Source organism: Electrona antarctica (genome assembly GCF_951216825.1).
Source record: "Electrona antarctica genome assembly, chromosome: 4".
NCBI lineage: Eukaryota > Metazoa > Chordata > Actinopteri > Myctophiformes > Myctophidae > Electrona > Electrona antarctica.
This window is the reverse complement of record NC_136809.1, coordinates 4,064,652-4,084,794: the sequence shown is the minus strand read 5'-3', so window position 1 is coordinate 4,084,794 and position 20,143 is coordinate 4,064,652. Positions and strand designations below refer to the sequence as shown.

Sequence of the window (20,143 nt, the reverse complement as noted above, 5' to 3'; positions counted from 1 at the left end):
TAGGTCAGCTATTTTTAGTAAACATGACTCTGTCTTACGTCAAACTATAGGAATCAGGCTTTTGGTAAATATCACAATATTGGTCTGACTCACTACCCAGCTAGCTACCAGCTACCCAGGCTTTTTATTGACATTTCAAGCATTTTATAAAATAGAACGATAATTCAGTATTACATTAGGCTATACATATAAGGTGTCACAGGATATTAAAACTATTCATGTATGGCTCAAACGTGATATTTTATCACAAGTGTATTCTCATCCATATACTGTTGTCAACAAGCATCATTCTATTACTCAGTAACCAGTGTCAAAATATGTATAAGAAAATAAATAAATAATAATACATACATAATAATAATAATAATAATAATAATAATAATAATAATAATAATAATAATAATAATAATAATAATAATCAGACCTAGCATCAAGCTGGTGAAATTTGATTTTGGGTTGGAAATCCTAGGTCATGGGTTACTTTGTTATAACATTTACATAACACATGATGAGGACACAATATTCACATGCTTTATAGATCAATATTGCTGGCTCTAGAAAAAGCAGCTTTAAGAATTGTATTATTGCTGATGGCCCAGTTGAATCACTCTCAAAGTCTAACCTTCAAATACTTGTAGCTATACAATACAGATAATATATATGTCCATCATTCCTGTTTACAGACATGCTGAAGGTTATTGTTAGTAAAAGGTTAGTTTAAAAGTTAGCCTCAAACTAATATTTCACAGTGTAACTTAGGATAGGCACTGGCAGTTTACTGTACTATAATGGCTCATTCCCGTTTAGAAATAATACTATTGGTCAGCACTAACTCCCTTGGAGTTGCACAGCATATAAATGTAAAACATTATTTTCAAGTACAGCACCATGTGCAATTTCCATTTTTCTGCCCAATCATAAGCAGCAAGGGCAAGACTTACCGAAGGTGAGAAAAATAAAAGTTCCAAGGTTAAATGCCACACAACATCCATAATTTCATTAATTTTAGACCAAACAGCCTCATCAGTAAGACATTGGGCTCCATTTTCGTCACTGCTAAACTTCTTATCCCTAAACTTCTTTGCCTTTTTTTTTTTTTTTACTATTTTGAAAAACATTTTTTAATAGTTAAAATGGCCAGTCTACAAGCTCACAACGTGTCAATGTAGATTGGCTAGTTGAACTATTCAAAAATGTTTTTCAAAATAGTAAAAAGTTTAGCGGTGACGAAAATGGAGCCCTATAATCTTTACCGCACACCTCGCAGAGAAATCACTCTTCAGGTTTACAGGTTTCATTGTTCTTGTTAGGCCGCAGTTTTTTACTGTCCACAACGTCAGTCTTCACTTGGCCCAGGGTGCGTAGCACGCACATGGTGTCAAAGCCCTCGTCAACACCAGCCTCTTGGAGCAGCTCCAGCACCTAAATCACAATAAATCATTGTCAATGGCACATTATTTATTTAATTTGTATTATTTAATTTTTTTACCATCGTGAGTGATCAGTGGTGGAAAAAGTATTCTCATGCATTACTTAAGTAAAAGTATCAATAATGCGACTCTGTTACATCCCAGCAAGCCAAATTACGTCATGATGACATTATGATTACGTCCTCCGGTGACGTTCAGGACTAGGCCAGATCACAGCCCATATGGGGATGATCTTTATGTCATTTCCAGGACGTCTTCAGCAGTTGAAATAATATAGCTTATTCTGAGCCAGATCTGACTAGTTATGATATGACTTTAGTTGATATGGCCTCGATCGGACTCTCTCTGATTCATCCAGGGACGTCCGTCTTGGTGAGGGCAGAATTTACAGTATGTTGGTTGAAATCAGGTGATATTCTGGGCCAGATCTGACTAGTCTTGGTTTGACTTGATCTGGCCCCAATAGAGACGTCATTAATTCGTTTGCTGGGATTATTACGTCTAGTAAAAAAATTACTTGAGTGAAAGTACAAACGTATTGGCATCAAAATGTACTTAAAGTACCAAAAGTAAAAGTTCTCATTATGCAGCATGCATGTCCCATTTCAAGTTATCATGTATAACAATTTCTATTGAAAATAGCAGCTTGTAGATCGGGCATGCAACACCGTAGAGGCTCTATTTTCAAATGGCAGAAATGTATATAGGGCTGAAGTGGATATAGTGTAGCCTATGTTTTGAAATACTAATCAAAATCTACAAATTAACTAGTAACTAACTAAAGTTTTCACATAAATGTAGAATGTAGTGGAGTAGAAGTAAAAGTATTGGAAAAGTAAAGTACCAATACCTCAAAATTGTACTTAGGTACAGTACTTAAGTAAATGTAGGCCACATAGTTACTTTACACTATACTGAAAAAACTAAACCCATAAAAAAAAAAATATATGTTTGGGGCGGCCGTGGCTCAGGGGTAGAGTGGCTGGATGGTAACCGCAAGGTTGCCAGTTCGAACACGGGCTCCCCTAGAGTTAGTGTCGAAGTGTCCTTGAGCAAGACACTGAACCCCTAATTGCTCCTGATGTGCTGGTTGGTGCCTTGCATGGTTTCCGCTGCCAGCGGCGTATGAGTGAATGTAATGCACAATCTATGTAAAGCGCCTTGGATAAAGGCGCTATATGAATGCCCCATTTACCATTTATGTTGAAACTCACCTGTAGACATTTAAAGGACTTGAGTTCACTCAGGTTCTCCTCCAGGAACAACAGGTAGACGCTGAGGTCGTTGTAGAAGGGCCTGACCAGGCCCAGAGCGCCGAAGCCCGGCAGCATCTCGTAGGGCCTCAGGAAGCCAGAGGTCTGCCGCGCCGGTCCCAGCGCGCCGTACACCACCAGGGGAGCGAGCAGGACGTACACCACCAGGTTGATGTAGCTGAGCAGCCTGAAGACGCCCACCGCCACCAGCTTGCACTGCACGGCCGCCGGGATGACGCTGTCGTTCTTCAGCACGCCGGTCCTCATGTCGCAGGGGAACTCGTCGGTGAGCGAGGCCAGCCAGATGTAGTAGGCCAGGTAGAGGCAGGCCAGCAGCAGCGTGACCAGCGTCAGGCCCCGGCACACCAGGTACTTGAGCACCAGGCAGCGAGAGAAGCGCTTGGTCTTCAGATATTGCTCCACCAGAGGGTATTTGAAACAGCCTTCGGTCAGGTCCAGAGCAGACCTGGAGAATATAAGATCAGTCAGTCAGTCTGTCAGAAGGTAAGACGAAGGGACACACAGGGACACACAGGAAGGACAGGGACAGGGAGGACAGGGACACACAGAAAGGGACACAATAGATACTGTATATTTCTTTGTGTCTTTATCACTTTCCCAAAACATCATCTTCCTTGTGCTCAACCAGTGATGAAAGGGAATGATACAAATAAAACAAAACAATTATGTAAGCCCTACACTAACTTTTTTTCAGCATGTCTGTAACAGGGCATGTGAAATATCGCTGTTTTATGTTTTAGAGCGACAACGAGAATTGGACCGCTAAATGGCAGAATGTCATGTACAAAAATACAATAACTCCTGGATAAGTCTTCTGTGGAAAAGAAAGCAATTAGCCACGATGGTCTGCGGTTCACAGTGATTTGAATCGTAATACATCCATGCAACGGTATGGTGAATGTTGTAAACAAGATGTTGGCACAGTGATTCTACTGATACATGAGTACAGGCGTGTGTTTATTATTGAGTATTTTACAATGGGACTCAGCCAATCAGTATCAAGCAACAGGACTTCTTTAATCAAAGCAGAATGTTCTCTGCTACACATGGGAAAATTCAAGTGACTTGATTGACTTGAAATGTACCCTGATAACTTTGTTTAATCCATTTAGACCTGAGGACGATTCTACAAATGTCTTCTAAATCCTGACAGTTTTCTTGAAAAACCTATGTTTCTATGTCAGTGGTTCTCAAACTATTTCATGTCTAGGACCCCCAAAATTATCTGAAATTGGCCGCCGACACCCATCTGAAAATATGTTGTTCTCTCCCAGAAGCAAAGATTTGAGTTAAAATCGTTCACTGGGAAAGAATATATATTCAAAGATAGCAGACCTACAAGCTCGTAGCGCAGCACTCGGTGTAGCTTGTAGATTTGCTATTTTTCAAAAGTCTAACATAATGCTAAAAACACCAAGAGGGGTTGCTAATCATGTGGCATAGAATCGTAGCCTTGCGTTGCGATACTAACGGCCGGGCTCCACCGGGCGCGTCAGCGTCGCGTCTCCGTCACCGTCAGGGAATGTTCCCTTTTTAATCAATGAAGGGTGGCTCCACTGCCCGCGTTGACGGAGACGCGACGCGTGCATTAAAATTGAACCGGTGCGTTTTTTGACGCGACGCAGACGCAACGCAACGCGTCCGGTGGAGCCCTGGCGTAATATACCACTGTGATGCACTTCATCTGCCTCGGGGCATATGCATATGCAATAGGGGCGGATGAAGTCTGGCTGCGCCAGGCTAATAGAATCGTGCTTACTTTGGAGTATCATCTGGCGTGTCTTTACTGTCGAAGGATGCCAGATTCTTGGCCAGTCTGATGGAACGATTATAAAAGCGGTCCAACTCCTCCATGATGAAGTTGAGGTCAGAAGAAAGGTGGGGAGCCGCCGTGTAACGCCAGAGCAGGGCAGGGATGTACATGAGGATGGCCAGCGACAGCAGAATGTATGGGAAGAACTGAGGAAATCAGAGGAACAGAGAAACAATGATATAGGAATGTTAAAATGCACATTATTTATTAGAGTAAGTCATTTTTGAAATTATTATAGTTTAATTGCATGGAGAAACCCTCCAAATGATTGATCGATTGATTGCTAAGATGATTTATAACTTGAGAAAGCAGCACTATATATGGCTTGTTTCTATTGGGGTCCTTCATATACGGTACTCAATCAGAAATCAATATTGATCAATATTGCAGTTATTAGTGTAACTGCTCACAGTGCACACTGGGTGTTTTTTAAACACGTAACATGACTCATGCAATACAAAACAAATACTAGAAATCAGCAGCACAGGTTAAGAACCGACTTGAAATGACTAAACTGAGTTAACATAGATTTGAGCTACCAAAAAACTAAGAACAAAATGTAGGATGGATGGACATACAGAGACATACAGCATATATTCTGTATAGGCCTATACAGACACTTTTCTAAATGGCACATTTCTGTTTGCCCTCCTCCCCTCTGGGAGACGTTATAGGAACCTTGGTCCCAAGTCCAGCAGACTTAGGAACAGCTTCTTCCCCTCCACTGTCATCTACCTAAACTCCTCATCCACTCCTCTCCCCCCTCCAGTGTCAGCCCCCAACCCATCCACCATCCCTGTCGAGACTCTAGACTCATCCTAGTCTTGCACTATGTGGACTCGTGCGATATGGCCACTGGACTTGTGGAATATGGTCTCTGGACCTTAGTTTAGCACTTTGTGCATTGGGCCACGTGCAATAAGGGCTACGTGCAATATGGACAGATCATGCTTTTTCTCTTCCTTCTCATATCCTTATTTATTTATTTATTTATTTATTTAAATGACTACTGCTCAGCCCATATCTACTGTTACTACTGTACTACTGTAATTAATGTATCCTCCTCCTTACTGACATGTTTGCACTATTGGTGAGATGCGAAAATACTTTTCGCTGTGCTGTACTTGTACTGTACATTGACAATAAATTGAATCTCATCTCATCTCATCTCATCTCATTTAGGCTGAACAATGCCATCAAAAAGTTAGTTGTTTTTCTCCAGACTATCCAGACAGTATATATATTTCTTTACTTATGTCCATTCTCCATAGTTCTGCCAGTAAATTGTGTATCATCAAAATGCACATGCACACACAGGCATGCACACAGACAGACAGCCTGTAGTACCTTGTGCATCCATAGAGGGGCGCTCTCAGACTGCTGCTGCACTGCTGCCCAGCAAAATGATTCCACATAGGCTGCTTGTCGCATGGAGAATTTGGTCGGAGCAAAACAGCTGATTTGGGTACCTGGGGGTGAGAAGAAGAGAAAGAACTAAAAATAATGAGGAACAATCTGTGATGCCTTATTATGGTGATTCAAAGAGACATCATCAACTGTCTGGGAGCTGCAACAAGTGCCAGACAGACAGCACTGTGTGTCCTGACCCAGTTTTGTTGGTATACTGCTAACATCATTGTCAATTATGATGTGTTGTTGTCTACCCTCCCCCCTGGTATCGTGGGTAGTCCGGGTACAGTGCACAAATAGCCTCATGGTGGCATACTTTGGTCCAATACAAAGATGAAATACTGCTGTAAATTTGAGTTCATCCATACTGCTGTTACACATTAAAAGGTTTTAACCGAGCTGAGAATATCCTAATTATTGATCTATCTATCACTGTCCATATAGGCCTATACGATATTTTTCCATCCATGACACCATGTGCTCCAATAATAGCTGGTAACAGCCTAACAGGCTGACATGTCAATACCAGCTTACTGGGTCAATACGACAGACTGCCACAGAGACTAAAGAGGATTTAAACTAAAGCAGTAGTGTTTTGTGTTGATCTCTTATAATGTTGTGTTGTTGTCAAATGATTTTCTTTACTGAGGAATACTCCTTTAAATTAAATCATAACAGTGAAGAGAATACAGTAGCCTATGTTTTAGATAATTGAAATCCTTAATTTATTTTTCTTCGTCTTCGATTGATTGACTATTTTGATTGACTAATTTAAAGATACACTACATTACATCCTGCGACGGTGGCTCAAGAGGTAGAGCAGGTCGTCCAATGATCTATAGGTCGGCGGTTCGAATCCCGGCTCCTCCTGGCTACATGTCGAAGTGTCCTTGGGCAAGACACTGAACCCCAAATTGCTCCCGATGTGCTGGTTGGTACCTTGCATGGCTTCCGCCGCAATCGGTGTATGAATGTGTGTGTGAATGGGTGAATGTAATGCACAATCTATGTAAAGCGCCTTGGATAAAGGCGCTATATAAATGCACCATTTACCATTTTATCAGAGTAATCTAGTAAGAGAGTGGCGACACTAGAGTTGACTCCCATTGTAACAATGGAATCCACTCATTCTATCTCAATGGGATAGTTCCAGGGATACTTCCAATGTTTGGAACTTTATAGCCCATAGCACCCCGCTTTGCGGCGAGATCAAAGCATGTCGCCACTCTCTTAATAGATTACTCTGATCCTTATGCCCTGTTTTGGGTGAGTCTGGCTCAGTCTTCTGAGTTGAGAAGTGAAATAAATAATATTTGGGTGGGGTTACAAACATACTCCATACGCCTACATGCTTCCTTTGCATCCCTCCTTTCTGTATGGCCATAGCACAGTGGTTTTCAACCCTCCTTTCTGTATGGCCATAGCACAGTGGTTTTCAACCCTCCTTTCTGTATGGCCATAGCACAGTGGTTTTCAACCCTCCTTTCTGTATGGCCATAGCACAGTGGTTTTCAACCCTCCTTTCTGTATGGCCATAGCACAGTGGTTTTCAACCCTCCTTTCTGTATGGCCATAGCACAGTGGTTTTCAACCCTCCTTTCTGTATGGCCATAGCACAGTGGTTTTCAACCCTCCTTTCTGTATGGCCATAGCACAGTGGTTTTCAACCCTCCTTTCTGTATGGCCATAGCACAGTGGTTTTCAACCCTCCTTTCTGTATGGCCATAGCACAGTGGTTTCCAACCCTCCTTTCTGTATGGCCATAGCACAGTGGTTTTCAACCCTCCTTTCTGTATGGCCATAGCACAGTGGTTTTCAACCCTCCTTTCTGTATGGCCATAGCACAGTGGTTTTCAACCCTCCTTTCTGTATGGCCATAGCACAGTGGTTTTCAACCCTCCTTTCTGTATGGGCATAGCACAGTGGTTTTCAACCCTCCTTTCTGTATGGCCATAGCACAGTGGTTTTCAACCCTCCTTTCTGTATGGCCATAGCACAGTGGTTTTCAACCCTCCTTTCTGTATGGCCATAGCACAGTGGTTTTCAACCCTCCTTTCTGTATGGCCATAGCACAGTGGTTTTCAACCCTCCTTTCTGTATGGCCATAGCACAGTGGTTTTCAACCCTCCTTTCTGTATGGCCATAGCACAGTGGTTTTCAACCCTCCTTTCTGTATGGGCATAGCACAGTGGTTTTCAACCGCTTTCACATCAAGGCCCATTATTTATTCTGCATTTAAGCCACGGAACCACCATTTGATGGGATTTAGCCTCCCAGACCCAAAACTTAGAATATTTTGTTCCATGCTGTATTGATGTTGGCACTATAGGAGAGATAACAGGCAAACATTGATCAAAATAACAATTCTACTTTCTCTGTATAGACTTCTTGTAAATTAAGTAATGCAGATGTTTAACATTAATTTAACTCTTGCTTGCGAGTGTAATATGAAACCAAATTGACCTAGTTTTGAGGATAAACATGGCTCATGGTATAGGAAGGTGTTTGAGAGGCCTGTGGATGAGAACCTCTTTGCCAGGTTTGAAGAGACGCAGAAAAGAGTTACATGAAACCAAATGGACCCTTAAGAGTTAAAGATCTAATAAGGGTCCATTTGGTTACCAAGTCTCCATCATTTAGCTGCATGGGGACCACCTGGCAACCCCCTCAAGGACCACTGGTGGTCCCCGGGCCACTGGTTGAAAACCACTGTCCATGCTCCATGGATGGACAATATTTTAGGGTGGAGTCTCTCAGCATAACCTCCTCCTCAGCATCATCTCTTTAACCCATTCAACACAGCCTGAGTAAACCCACGCCTTCAATAACATGACACTGAAATGCTCTTGTTTTTAATACGAAAACCATGCATTGTCACACGTCACGTGTACTGTGTAGGCTACAAGGTAATAAACAGGTTTCTCCATTTATTGACGAGAGTTTTTGCTGCATGAATCATGATGATGAAATAATTAGCCATGTGTTTTCGAGACTGCGGTGGAAAATGAAATACACTTTGCCATTTGCATTATAGGCTTACATTCTACTCACCCACTGATACCTCTTGGGCGAATGCGAGAGAGATGAGAAACAATGGGAGACCGACCGCTAGGATGGTCACAATCTTGTCAGCAGCCAGTTCCAGACGCATGCCTTTGTACTTGGATTCTGCCGCCGGATCTTTCATCAAGAAGTCAGAAAAAACATATTCTGTGGCTGCGTGGGCAATCGCCATGGTGAGGGGAAAAAGGTTTTTCCAATTAAAACAAATCAATTCAATACCTTTTTGGCTTCAACCAACCTTCTGTCTGGTATGTAGGCTATTGTCTCTCATGTGGTCTCGTCTCTAATGATAGCCTACCCTCCGCCGGCCTGTAATGACTGATTGAGCCGCTGGTCCGTGTTTATTTTTATTTTTTGAATACAGCCTGTGGTCCCCATAGACTAGAGTAATACAAGCAGGGGTGGTCCCTGACGGGCATCAACTGCTATATGAGGGGCAGTCTTGTCCCCATCCGCAAGAGGTCGCTCTTGTCAATCAGAAACAGGGTTAAGCATATAATAATAATAATAATAATAATAATAATAATAATAATAATAATAATAATTGCAATAATAATTGCAATATTAATACGATAATATTAATACGATTCAGTCTATGTCAAGTCATAAAGTGCTAAATGTGAACAGTAGACAGTGTTGCCAGATTGTGTGAGAAAAATAAGCAACCAGGTCTATGAGAACAAGCCCAAAAGAAGCGACTATGGCTACATTAAACCATAGAGTTATACCGGTATATAATATAATCGATTAAACCACATCGGCTGTATAAAAAAAAAATAGCCAAGATATATCTCGTAAAAAAGTGACAAATGGAAACACGCCTAAATAAGCAACGACACTTTAAAAACAAGCACAAATAAAACAAACTACACTTTAGAAACATGATTTCCTGTATTTGGATATTTAATATATAAATAAATATATAAATATAAGTGTATATTCGTACGTCTCTAAATGTTATGATGAATTGAAAATGGTGGACCCTCTTGTAAACAAGTGTAATACTTTATGGTGTCGTCCTCCACTCACAGTTGACAGTTTTTGTATTATTGAGTTGTACTTGAAATGTACTGTAAATACTTACAAATACACTTTAGAAGCAAGCCCCAAAAAACAGCTACTACCAATAATAATACAAGCAACTTTACGGGGGGAAAAAACCCTATAATAAGCAGACATGGCAACGCTGCCTTACGGTCATCATGAGCGCACGCGCACCAGTCATCATTTACGACAGCTGCGTGTAGTTTTCGGTAATAGTTACAAAAGGCTGTGTTTTCTTTCCTGGGAACCTGAAACAGAAACAGTGGGGAGTCAGACAGACAGACAGTCCTTTGGAGGAGAGGAGGAAGATGTGAATGCAGTGAGAGTTTTAAAAGTAAGACATTTAAAACACATACATAAATAATGTGTCCATAAATATGGACACATTATTTCTCGTCAGCTCGGCTACAAACAACAACAAACAAGAATCTCTCGAGCTGTCTGTTGTAAACAAGCTAGCTTAACGGCATAGCTATAAAAGCTCCCTCGTTTTGGGCTTTTCTGAGATGAGAATACAACAAACGAGAAACAATTATCGTTATTACACCACATACACTGGCTAATTGATAGCCGTTTACCGCTGTGTCTGTGATTGTGTGCTAAAAAAAATCGACCGACGTTCTTATATTGTCGTTTGTTTCTTTGACGAACTTTGTGCTAACTTGGCTAATCGATGCATATCCAGGGCGGGAGGAGGGGGGTTCAGACTCTGTTTGCTTTGGAGAGATAAGAGCAAGGTTGTTCAAGTCATAAATAATGTCGATGCAAAAAAACAAAACACTGGTGAGTTTGAAAAATAATGCATATGAACGAACGGGTCAACCTGTTGGGCTGAGACATGTGAGAAGATATGATATTTGCATAGTACTGTGTATTTGTATGTCATTAAGCAAATGTTCAGATGAATTGAATATGAAGGACCCCAAAGGAAACAAGCCGTAGTGCTTTCTTGGCTTATACATCCTTTTTAAGCAGACCTTGTGTTGAACTGTACTTTCTCCTGCAAGTTGTGATTGTTAATCAAAGTATTCAATCAATAAAAAGCACTAAGCAAGTCAGTGTATTTTGTCACATTCAGGAAAGCATGAGCGAGAGAAGATGGTGAAAGACCCTGCATGATGGAAGCGTTGGGACAGGAGCACGCTGCGTGCACTTCTTCGTCTAGACCATGGCTCAGTCACCCGGAAGACCCAGAAGGCTCGACTCTGCTTTGGAAACTCCCAGACTGCCTCTCCACCTTCGAGAACACCACCACCACCTCCACCTTTACAAACAAACCAGTATGTACTACTCAGTACCCTGTGGCCCTATGCTGCAGCGGGGGGGTGTCATCATTTTGGGACATCAGGGGCTGGTAATTACGGGGAACCTGTGTTAGGCAGACGTATATATGGCTGGTTAAGACTCAGCGGTGGCTTCCGTGTGCGGTTTGGGATAGGGTTAGTAATGTCGAATTATTGGGGTGTCGGACTAACGCCGGGGCTCCACTGAGCGACGCAACGCGCCGAACACTCCATCGAATACTTTGTGTGGAGACGGCGTCTGACTACGTCTGCTCCACCACGGGTGTTTGGAAAACCGTGACGGAAACATTTATGGATTTATTATTGGTAAAAGTAGACCTATCTACATTGTATGTGGTTTTAATAAAAGTACACTACCAATTTACAATTTCTGCTATGTGGAAAAGGCATAGCTAGATATAAATTAAAACAATGCAGATTACTGCTTCTTACATAAAAAAAAATGCTAGGATTGTTGAGACATCTCACCCTTGTGTTGTGAATGAATAGCGGCAAAAAAAAAGAAAAAGCACGTAGGCCTACACGAAACGGGTCGGCAGTCAGTCATTATCGAGAAATCTAACCCAGACAGCTAGGATGATTAAACCACAGACGACCTCGAGGTATTTAATCATCTAGGATGATTAAACCACAGACGACCTCGAGGTGTTTAATCATCCTGAAGGGATTTTATTTGTCGATAATGACCGTCCACCGGGCCTGTTTATTTATCCTGCTTATTACGAGGCTACTTAATAAATAAAATGAATTCATTGACCCAAAAGTTCAACAAAACTAGGTGATTGATATGATATGATACAGTACTTGTCAGTTCGCACTGAAATGTGTCTTGCGGCCCAGCGGCCTTGTATGCAACACATATACACACATTTGACATGACACAAAAACAGAAATAAAAATACAGTTACATACATAGAGACATAAGGGCACAGAGCAATGTCCACAGCTCAGTCTAGTCCTGCCAAAAGCCTGATTAAGCCTCAAAGTCGACTGATGGACAAAAGACTTCTTCAGTCTGACCTTATTGTATGCTGGAACACCATCTCCTTCCTGAAGGCAGCAACCTATACTCTCCATACAAAACTCCATACAAAATTCCTTGCGGCAGTAAAAGTATTGTATCAGTGTATTGTGCTGTCTGCCTAGCGCAATTCCTGCCCAGCACACGGTCGCCTCGAAAAACAAGGAAGTGTTATAATATGATAGAATCAATTTTCAATTACTGCATCGTCCATTTCTCGCTTCACATGTTTTCAAAATCATTCTTGAACGTTTAGTTGAAAATCACATTGTGTCTGATTCCAAACGGAATCGAGCATTCTGATTCAACCAAGCCGTAAATACATTTAATTATATAATGCAATTACATTTAATCGTATTGTATATCTTTCATACATGACTGGACGGCGGTGTGACCAGGGCTCGACAGTGCGAGCAGGTACTCGCATTTGCTAGTAAAAATAATACAGTGCGAATTGTGAAATGCAATTTGTAGCACCCGTGCCTCTACAGAATTTGACAGTTCGATCGCAGTGATAAAGACAAACTCTGAAGCCTCTGATACAGCAAGTGCACATTCTATCGCAGTCGCAGTCGCAGTTCAATACCTTTCATTTATATTTCTGTAGTACGGCAGTGTCATTCACCAAAACGAGCAGATCTACAAGCTAACAACGTGTTGAGGCTCGATGCGTCGTTGGCTTGAAGATCTATTCCCCTTGCTCCCATCCGCCCAGCCCCTCCCCCTTTAGCACGCTGTGCTGTGTCGCTGTACTTCCCTGGCAGGCAGCAGACTGAGGCTTCGTACACACATAAAGAACGAATGTTCTGTGCTCTGCCTGTGTTTCATGGCCGCCCCAATGCTTTTCCAATGGAAGTCACGTGGCTTGACCAAACAGTTGTGTGTGTGATGGGGGGAGGGGGGCAATCAAACAAGTGTTTGGTCAAACCACTTGACTTCCATTGGAAAAGCATTGAGGCGGCCATGAAACACTGACGGCACAGCATGTTCGTCTGATGAAATGAAATGAAATCTATATTTACCCAGGGTATCTGGGCTAAGCTCAAGAACTTGTTTCCAGCCAGGCCCTGCTCATAGAACACATTTCATCGTAGTGGTTGATGCCTTGTTCAAGGGCATTTCAGCGGTGGTAATTTTAACGTGTCGGACGGCTGATTCGAACTGGGAACTGGGAACCTTCCGGTATCTAGACCGCGCCGCTATCCGTTCGGCCACCGCTGCCACCAATATATGGCATATATGCGTGTACTGTACAGGGCCTGAGCGAACGCAGCAGGATAGCACGATAGCATCACCCCATGATAGCATCACCCCATGATAGCATCACTCTTTGTGCACGCACACAAAGGGCATGCACGCACATGGACGGATTGATATCGCTCAAAAACAACCCTTAGCACCTCAATTACGAAAGTGTGTGCTCAGCGTGAATGATATTAGGATTGAGCGACCTGGCTGGATACATATCGGGGGTCCATCCATTGTGTGACCCGCTTAACGAACAACGGCAAAAAGGCAAAGCTCTGTCCCCCCCACCCACCCACCACCTCCTCCTCCACGTCAAGGTGTAGTTAGACGTCGGTCCGCCCTCCTCCTCCTCACCTTCTGCGTGGCAGACTATATAGCGTAGTAAGTTAGTAATCTATACTATAGCTGTAAATGTCAGATGTTCTGTCTGAAGGAGTCAAAGCTAAGGAGAATGTTGCAATACTACTTTATCTATCTATCGATCTAAAAAACGAATAGTCTATCAGCAGAAACAACAACAGATTATTTGATAACTTTTCACCGTGCCCCTAAAAGTATTTGTGTGCTACTAGATTTTTCAACTTAAAAGCACACATGCTACTTGGAAAAATGCTAAGCGTCGAGCCCTGGGTGTGACGGCGTAAAACGATTAACCAGGGCATTTCCTGACTAAAACTAAGGCGAAAAATGTCTGTCGACTACCTTTTTCCACTGACAAACTAAATAAAAATTTGACAATTTCGTCAACAAATTAGACTAGTGGACAAAAGATCCAGTAAGAGTCAATTTACACTTGGTTGCATGCTGAACATAGCCGAGCGACGTGTTGTGAGCTTGTAGATCGGCTATTTTCAGCAAGTATAAAAACAGTCATTACGACGGCATCAAGGCCCGCCAAAATATATTTTAGTCGACTAAATCAACTATGGATTTAGTCGACTAAAATCTTACTATATTTAGTCGACTAAAACTAGACTAACACTAAAACATTCCAGGTGACTAAAATGTGACTAAAACTAAATGAACTATTGAAGAGACTACGACTAAAACTAAAATCAAAATTTGCTGCCAAAAACAACACTGCAGTGGAGCCCCGCCATAACGCTACGCTCCCGGCAATTGCAACCCCCTAGTTTCCACATTTAAGCTTAAATAAAGTTATTTTATTATATGCATATTGTCCCCAACTGAATTGTTGAATTCATCGCAAACGATGCCCGTCCATTTACATCTGACACGTGTTATGATTTAGATAAGTGTTATTTTTTGTATGCATTTGTATATTGTATGCAACCATTAATTTATTAACCACTTTTAACGTAGCCTCTGAAACCCAGACGTTTTTTATTTCCAGGGAGGAAAAAAAAAGTCTGGGTCCGAGTCCACTTCAATTCGGCATAGAGTAGCGCAAACGTCGATCACTCTCTGCTGATTTCTGATCGTCTGCACCTTTGTTAAATTGACGCACACACGCACACATGTACACACACACTCCTCTCTGTCGCTCTAATTAATTAGTCTCATGTTGCGCAGCTGCGTCTAGATTCTCCCGGCGGATCCATCCCTATTTTAAAATGTCATTGTGGGCTGAACATTTTCAGACATTTTCTCTTTTCGGCCCCAAAACAATAGCGAAAATAGTGTGTGTGGGGGGGGGGGGGGGGGGGGGGGGGGTTTGCTAGTTGATTTTAGAAATGGAGCCATATGGTAACTTTTGTTTTGCCCCCCCCCCCCCCCCCCCCCCCATTTCTTTGTGAAATGACGGCCCTGAGCTGCAATCACCCTTTCATTCTAACAAAAGACATTCCAGGGAAAGCAGGCCAGCAGGTTAAATGGAGCCATGTTTCTGTGGAGAAAGGAACAATGCGGTCGCCGGTCTCTGGCACAGTGACCTAGTTAGTTAAAATAGTAATGCTACCTGTTATTATCTATAATGCTATTTAACCCATTCTGGATGGGAACTAAGCATTATGTTATACTTTAGCTATTGAAAAATAGCAGATCTACAAGCTCATAGCGCGCCACCGAGTGGCGCGCTATGAGCTTGCAGGTCTGCTATTTTTGAAAAATCGTGAATGTGCCTCAAATCTTTGAATATATATTATTACAGAGTGAACATTTTAACTCAAATCTTTGCTTCTGGGGGGGGGGTCCCTGGAACAACATGTTTTCAGATGGGGGCGGCGGAGGCATATTGCATATCATTTTTGGGGTCCTTGACATGAAATATTGAGCACCACTGATACAGAAACATGACGTATTTTAGAAAATGTTGAAGATATTTTTTAAATTTCGAACCACTTCACCACTTTTCAACCTATCTTCATATAATAGGTCCTCACTAATAATCATGATAAAATGGCACGATTCTTTTCTACTCAGTCTGTGTCTCATAGGAGGGCTGTGGGGAGTTCAGAAACCTGTCCACCAGTGACATCATCATTAGGCAGATTTCTTTTTTTTTTAAACAAGTTATTTTACAAAAATGTTTAGATTTGTATCGTGAGAACGATGGCTTCCATTTTCGCATTGCAACTTTTCAGGACAGTTTCTATTAGCTTGTAAACCTCATCGATGATGTCACTGGTGGGCGGGTTCCTGAACTGCCCACAGCCCTCCTATGAGACACAGACTCAGTAGATTATTAGTGAGGACCTATTATATGAACATGTTATGCTTTAGCTATTACAAATAGCAGATGTACAAGCTCATAGCGCGCCACCGAGTGGCGCGCTACAAGCTTGTAGGTCTGCTATTTTTGAAAAATCCAAGAACCACTGACATAGAAACATAGCTTTTTCAGAAAACTGTCAGGATGTAGAAGACATTTTTAGAATCTGATCTCAGGGCAAAATGGGTTAATATCACTGTTGTTTCTCTGGTTTCTCAGAACGACTACATGGACAACAGATTCCCCATGCTGGAGCTCAAAGACGTCCCCCCTCCTCCATACCACCCCGCTTCATCCCACCCCTTCCCTCTTGCCCCTCTGCCCCCTCCTTGCTTGCCAGCTCCTCAGCTTCCACAAGATTCCTACCAGCAGCAACAAGGGCTTAGCCCCAAAGTAAGCATTTGCACTCATTGCGAGCACTGCGGCGGCACGGGCGAATACGGGGTTTCAGGTGGCGTCGGAGTTGGCAGTAATCTAGCCCGTAGCGGCGTTCTCTCGCTCTATATGACCCCTAGCTCTGTGGAACCATCCAATAATAATAATACCGCCTCCACTCTCAATGCATATCCGCACCACGCTTGCCATGGAAGTGGAGGTGACGCCTTTGACTCCATACACGGCCCTGGCGGTTACAAGCTGCAGCTGCCCTCCTCCGTCGCCACCCGCAAGCCCCTGTCCGCTCACTGCTACCTCCCCTGCTGCACGGGGCTCCTCCACACCTATCCGTCTATCCCCTGCAGTCAGCCTTGCCTCTTCCCGGTTCCTCCTTCGGCCCCCCTGGCCGCCTCTCTGCCTTCTCTGCCCTCTGTTGTTCCCACCTCTATGCACGGCTCTTGTCTGGTGTCGTCCGCCTGCTACCCCTGCAGCGGCTCTGTGGACTACAGCTCTGCCGCCGCTGTGGGCGGCAGAATGACTACTCTACCACACGGTGACCACCACTCTGCCGCCACTGCCATCACCACCACCACCACCTCCTCCTCCTCGGCACACTTCTACTCTAGCCCCATGCACCTAAATGTAGAACACACGGTTTGTCTGAAGGGGGCGCACTACTGCCGGGAATGCATGTTGAAGGTTGGTAGAATTCCCTAGTTTTTATTCTTGAGTATATACAAAGCACTGGTGGTGTCTTGACTGTGGAAATTATGTGTACAAATGAAGGCTGCACGATATTAGAAAATCATGCGATATTCGATAACGATACCTCTAATGATATGAATAAAACAACGATAAGTAAAAAAACAACCTGACACAAAGAGAAAATACATTAAAAAAAACTATACTGCAATTTTAAGTTTAGCAAACATTAATTCAAATATGTAAAACATATTTCATAAATCTAGCCTAACAAAATGCAATATAATGCCTATGAACTTTGCCTTTCAGTTGCATTATTTGCACATAGCCTAAATGCAAGAATATTAGGCCTGCTGGTGCCATTCAGGATGTAAAATAAAACTATCCTTTCGGATTTGGGGGAGAAGTGGTTTCATGAGGGAGGGGCTACTGGGTGGGAAGGACTTGATATCAAAGGAACATGTTCAGTTGAGGGGCGGTGAGGAGCAGCTCTGCTCCACATGTTCAGTTGAGGGGCGGTGAGGAGCAGCTCTGCTCCACATGTTCAGTTGAGGGGCGGTGAGGAGCAGCTCTGCTCCACATGTTCAGTTGAGGGGCGGTGAGGAGCAGCTCTGCTCCACATGTTCAGTTGAGGGGCGGTGAGGAGCAGCTCTGCTCCACATGTTCAGTTGAGGGGCGGTGAGGAGCGGCTCTGCTCCAGGGTTGTTTAAGGAACATGTTCAGTTGAGGGGCGGTGAGGAGCAGCTCTGAGGGGCGGTGAGGAGCAGCTCTGCTCCAGGGTTGTTTTTGGTAGCAAGTTTTAGTCATAGTCTCATGAATAGTTTTAATTTAGTTTTAGTCACATTTTAGTTTAGATTTTAGTCGAGTAATCTACAGTTGATTTAGTCGAACAAAATGTATTTTGTCGTGCCTTGATGCTGTCGTAATGACTGTTTATTTCACTATAATATATACAACGTTGTGGGCTTGTAGATCGGCTATTTTCAGCATGCAACCAATTGTAAAATCACTTATACTGGATCTCTTGTCCACAAGTGCCTTCCTAACATTTTAGTCTAGTTTTTATTTGTTGACAATTCAGTATATTTAGTTTTAGTTTTAGTCATCATAGCTTAGTTTTTATGTAGTTTCCATTTAGTTTTCGTCAGTGGAAAAAGGTAGTCGACGGACATTTTTCGTCTTAGTTTAAGTCGACAAAATCAACACTGCTGTGCTCAACCTGATCTCCACTCCGCGGTGCCCTGCCGATGGGCTCTGCGGTGCTCTGCCGATGGGGTTGACATAGTAATATATCTCTGCTGTCGGGAGGAAACCTCATAACTCCAAAATGTTCATTTTTCAGGAAATTAAAAATATATTTTTTTCAGGAAATTAAGAAATCCTTGTATTTTTTTAAAACAAAGCAATACTGCCTCATCAAAGTTGGTGTAACTGTATATATAACTGTATATATTGTCAATTACTTCCATGAGAGGGGGAGAGGTGGTGGCTTTAGCAGACATGTTGAGGGTCCAATGGAGTTGAGAGGTTTTGTCCAAAGCACCTTTTATGTTCCAAACAACACACAGACGTAAAGGGTGTTCAATAGCATTGATTTATGCCAAAAAAAACGGAGTTATGAGGTTTCCTCCCGACAGCAACGATATGCCATTTATTTACCTCGTTAAGTGCTGTCCCTGGTGATATGTATTACCTTGCATGACGATACCTCTATCTAAATCTTTATAAATATATCTTGCAGCCTTAGTACGAATGTAAATTGATGTTTGTTTATCTGTTGGTGTAATATGTATTATACTGATTTTCCACACCCGCTCCCTCCAGCCTGTGAACGGTCTGCTGTCCGAGTCGGACATGGGGTGGCCCACCGTGCCCCTGCCCTCTCGCCAGAGCGCTCCCATCCCCGTGCCCATGTGCAACGGCTGTGGCACGTCCTCTGACGGCATGCTGCTGATGCCACCCTCCAGCCTGGGCAAAGGTGGCCAGAAGTATGGTCAGTGGAGTCGCTCGTTTTAACTTTGCATTAACACGGACATGGATCTGAAAAAAGAGAGACGATCTGGGCACTCAAAAGAGAGAAAAGCCTTAAAAAGGCACCTGCCAACATGTTTCCACCAGTAACATGTTGGCAATGTGCATGTGGCTCTATTATGGTGACTATGAGACGTTTTATGTCCCCTACACACTGCACGACGTTCAAAGTCTTCACATGGTCGTCGGATCGCTATGCAGTTCAGTTCGAACCGTCTTGAATTAGGGTATCTTAAGTCATGGTTGTTTCCAGACTGCATGATTGGTCTGCGACAGGAGATGACATACGGAGCAAAACGTCAGGGAGCAAACTCAGATTTGCTTCAGATCGGGGGCCTTGTCGGCGAGCCAAAAAACATTGGTCTTTTTCAGTTGCCCCTCCGGTGCTGGTTCCAACAATGCTGGTGTAACTAAGATGTGTTTTTATTTATTTTATTTGTCTTGGTGGGGTGGATTTATTATTACAATATTATTACAATCATCGCTATTGGGGAGAGAACGTCCTGTCGTTCGGAGTACGCATTGTCAGAAATGCCCATACCACAAATACACTGTCAACATTTATTTTTGAGTGGTGCATGCAACCACTCCTATAGACAGCTATGTGTGTGGCTGTGTGTATATATACATACACATCTCTATCTGTCAGGAGAAAACCTCATAACTTCAAAATGTTAATTTTTCAGGAAATGAAAAATATACATTTTTCAGGAAATAAAGAAAACCTTATATATTTTTTAAACAAAGCAATACAGCC

At 42.7% G+C, this 20,143-nt stretch overlaps 2 protein-coding genes across 4 annotated transcripts in view; one reads left to right on the top strand and one right to left on the bottom strand.

Moving 5' to 3' along the window:
• Positions 1-1,243: 1,243 nt before the first annotated feature.
• On the bottom strand, positions 1,244-9,294 carry LOC306921547 (pannexin-1-like). Of its 2 annotated transcripts, XM_079498718.1 has the most exons (6): positions 9,229-9,294; positions 8,979-9,107; positions 5,865-5,986; positions 4,464-4,663; positions 2,645-3,149; positions 1,244-1,422 (listed from the first exon to the last, which is right to left on the bottom strand). In XM_079498718.1, exons 2-6 carry the CDS (start codon positions 9,076-9,078, stop codon positions 1,273-1,275), a joined length of 1,077 nt encoding a protein of 358 aa, XP_079354844.1. In that variant the 5' UTR covers positions 9,079-9,107; positions 9,229-9,294; the 3' UTR covers positions 1,244-1,272. The 2 variants fall into 2 exon arrangements, with proteins under 2 accessions (XP_079354844.1, XP_079354843.1); XM_079498717.1 differs by having other exon boundaries at positions 8,979-9,253.
• A 970-nt stretch (positions 9,295-10,264) lies between these two features.
• Positions 10,265-20,143, top strand: part of marf1 (meiosis regulator and mRNA stability factor 1) — a 56,933-nt gene continuing 47,054 nt past the window's right edge. The window contains exons 1-4 of one of the 2 annotated variants that reach the window (XM_079499643.1): positions 10,265-10,368; positions 11,113-11,314; positions 16,498-16,671; positions 19,180-19,348. In XM_079499643.1, coding sequence (XP_079355769.1) covers positions 11,150-11,314; positions 16,498-16,671; positions 19,180-19,348 — 508 coding nt within the window. In that variant the 5' untranslated portion in view covers positions 10,265-10,368; positions 11,113-11,149. Of the gene's footprint in view, positions 10,369-11,112; positions 11,315-16,497; positions 16,672-16,767; positions 17,353-19,179; positions 19,349-20,143 lie in introns of those variants that run through there. The other variant, XM_079499644.1, reaches the window with a different exon arrangement.

What these genes read in the sequence shown, in the direction of transcription:
- LOC306921547 (XM_079498717.1), bottom strand. Translation starts at nt 9,162, where the DNA reads ATGGCGATTGCCCACGCAGCCACAGAATATGTTTTTTCTGACTTCTTG. An exon ending in CCCCTCTATGGATGCACAAG is followed by an intron (nt 4,664 to 5,864) that starts GTACTACAGGCT and finishes TGATTTCCTCAG; the next exon opens with TTCTTCCCATACATTCTGCT. An exon ending in AGTCCTTTAAATGTCTACAG is followed by an intron (nt 1,423 to 2,644) that starts GTGAGTTTCAAC and finishes ATTGTGATTTAG; the next exon opens with GTGCTGGAGCTGCTCCAAGA.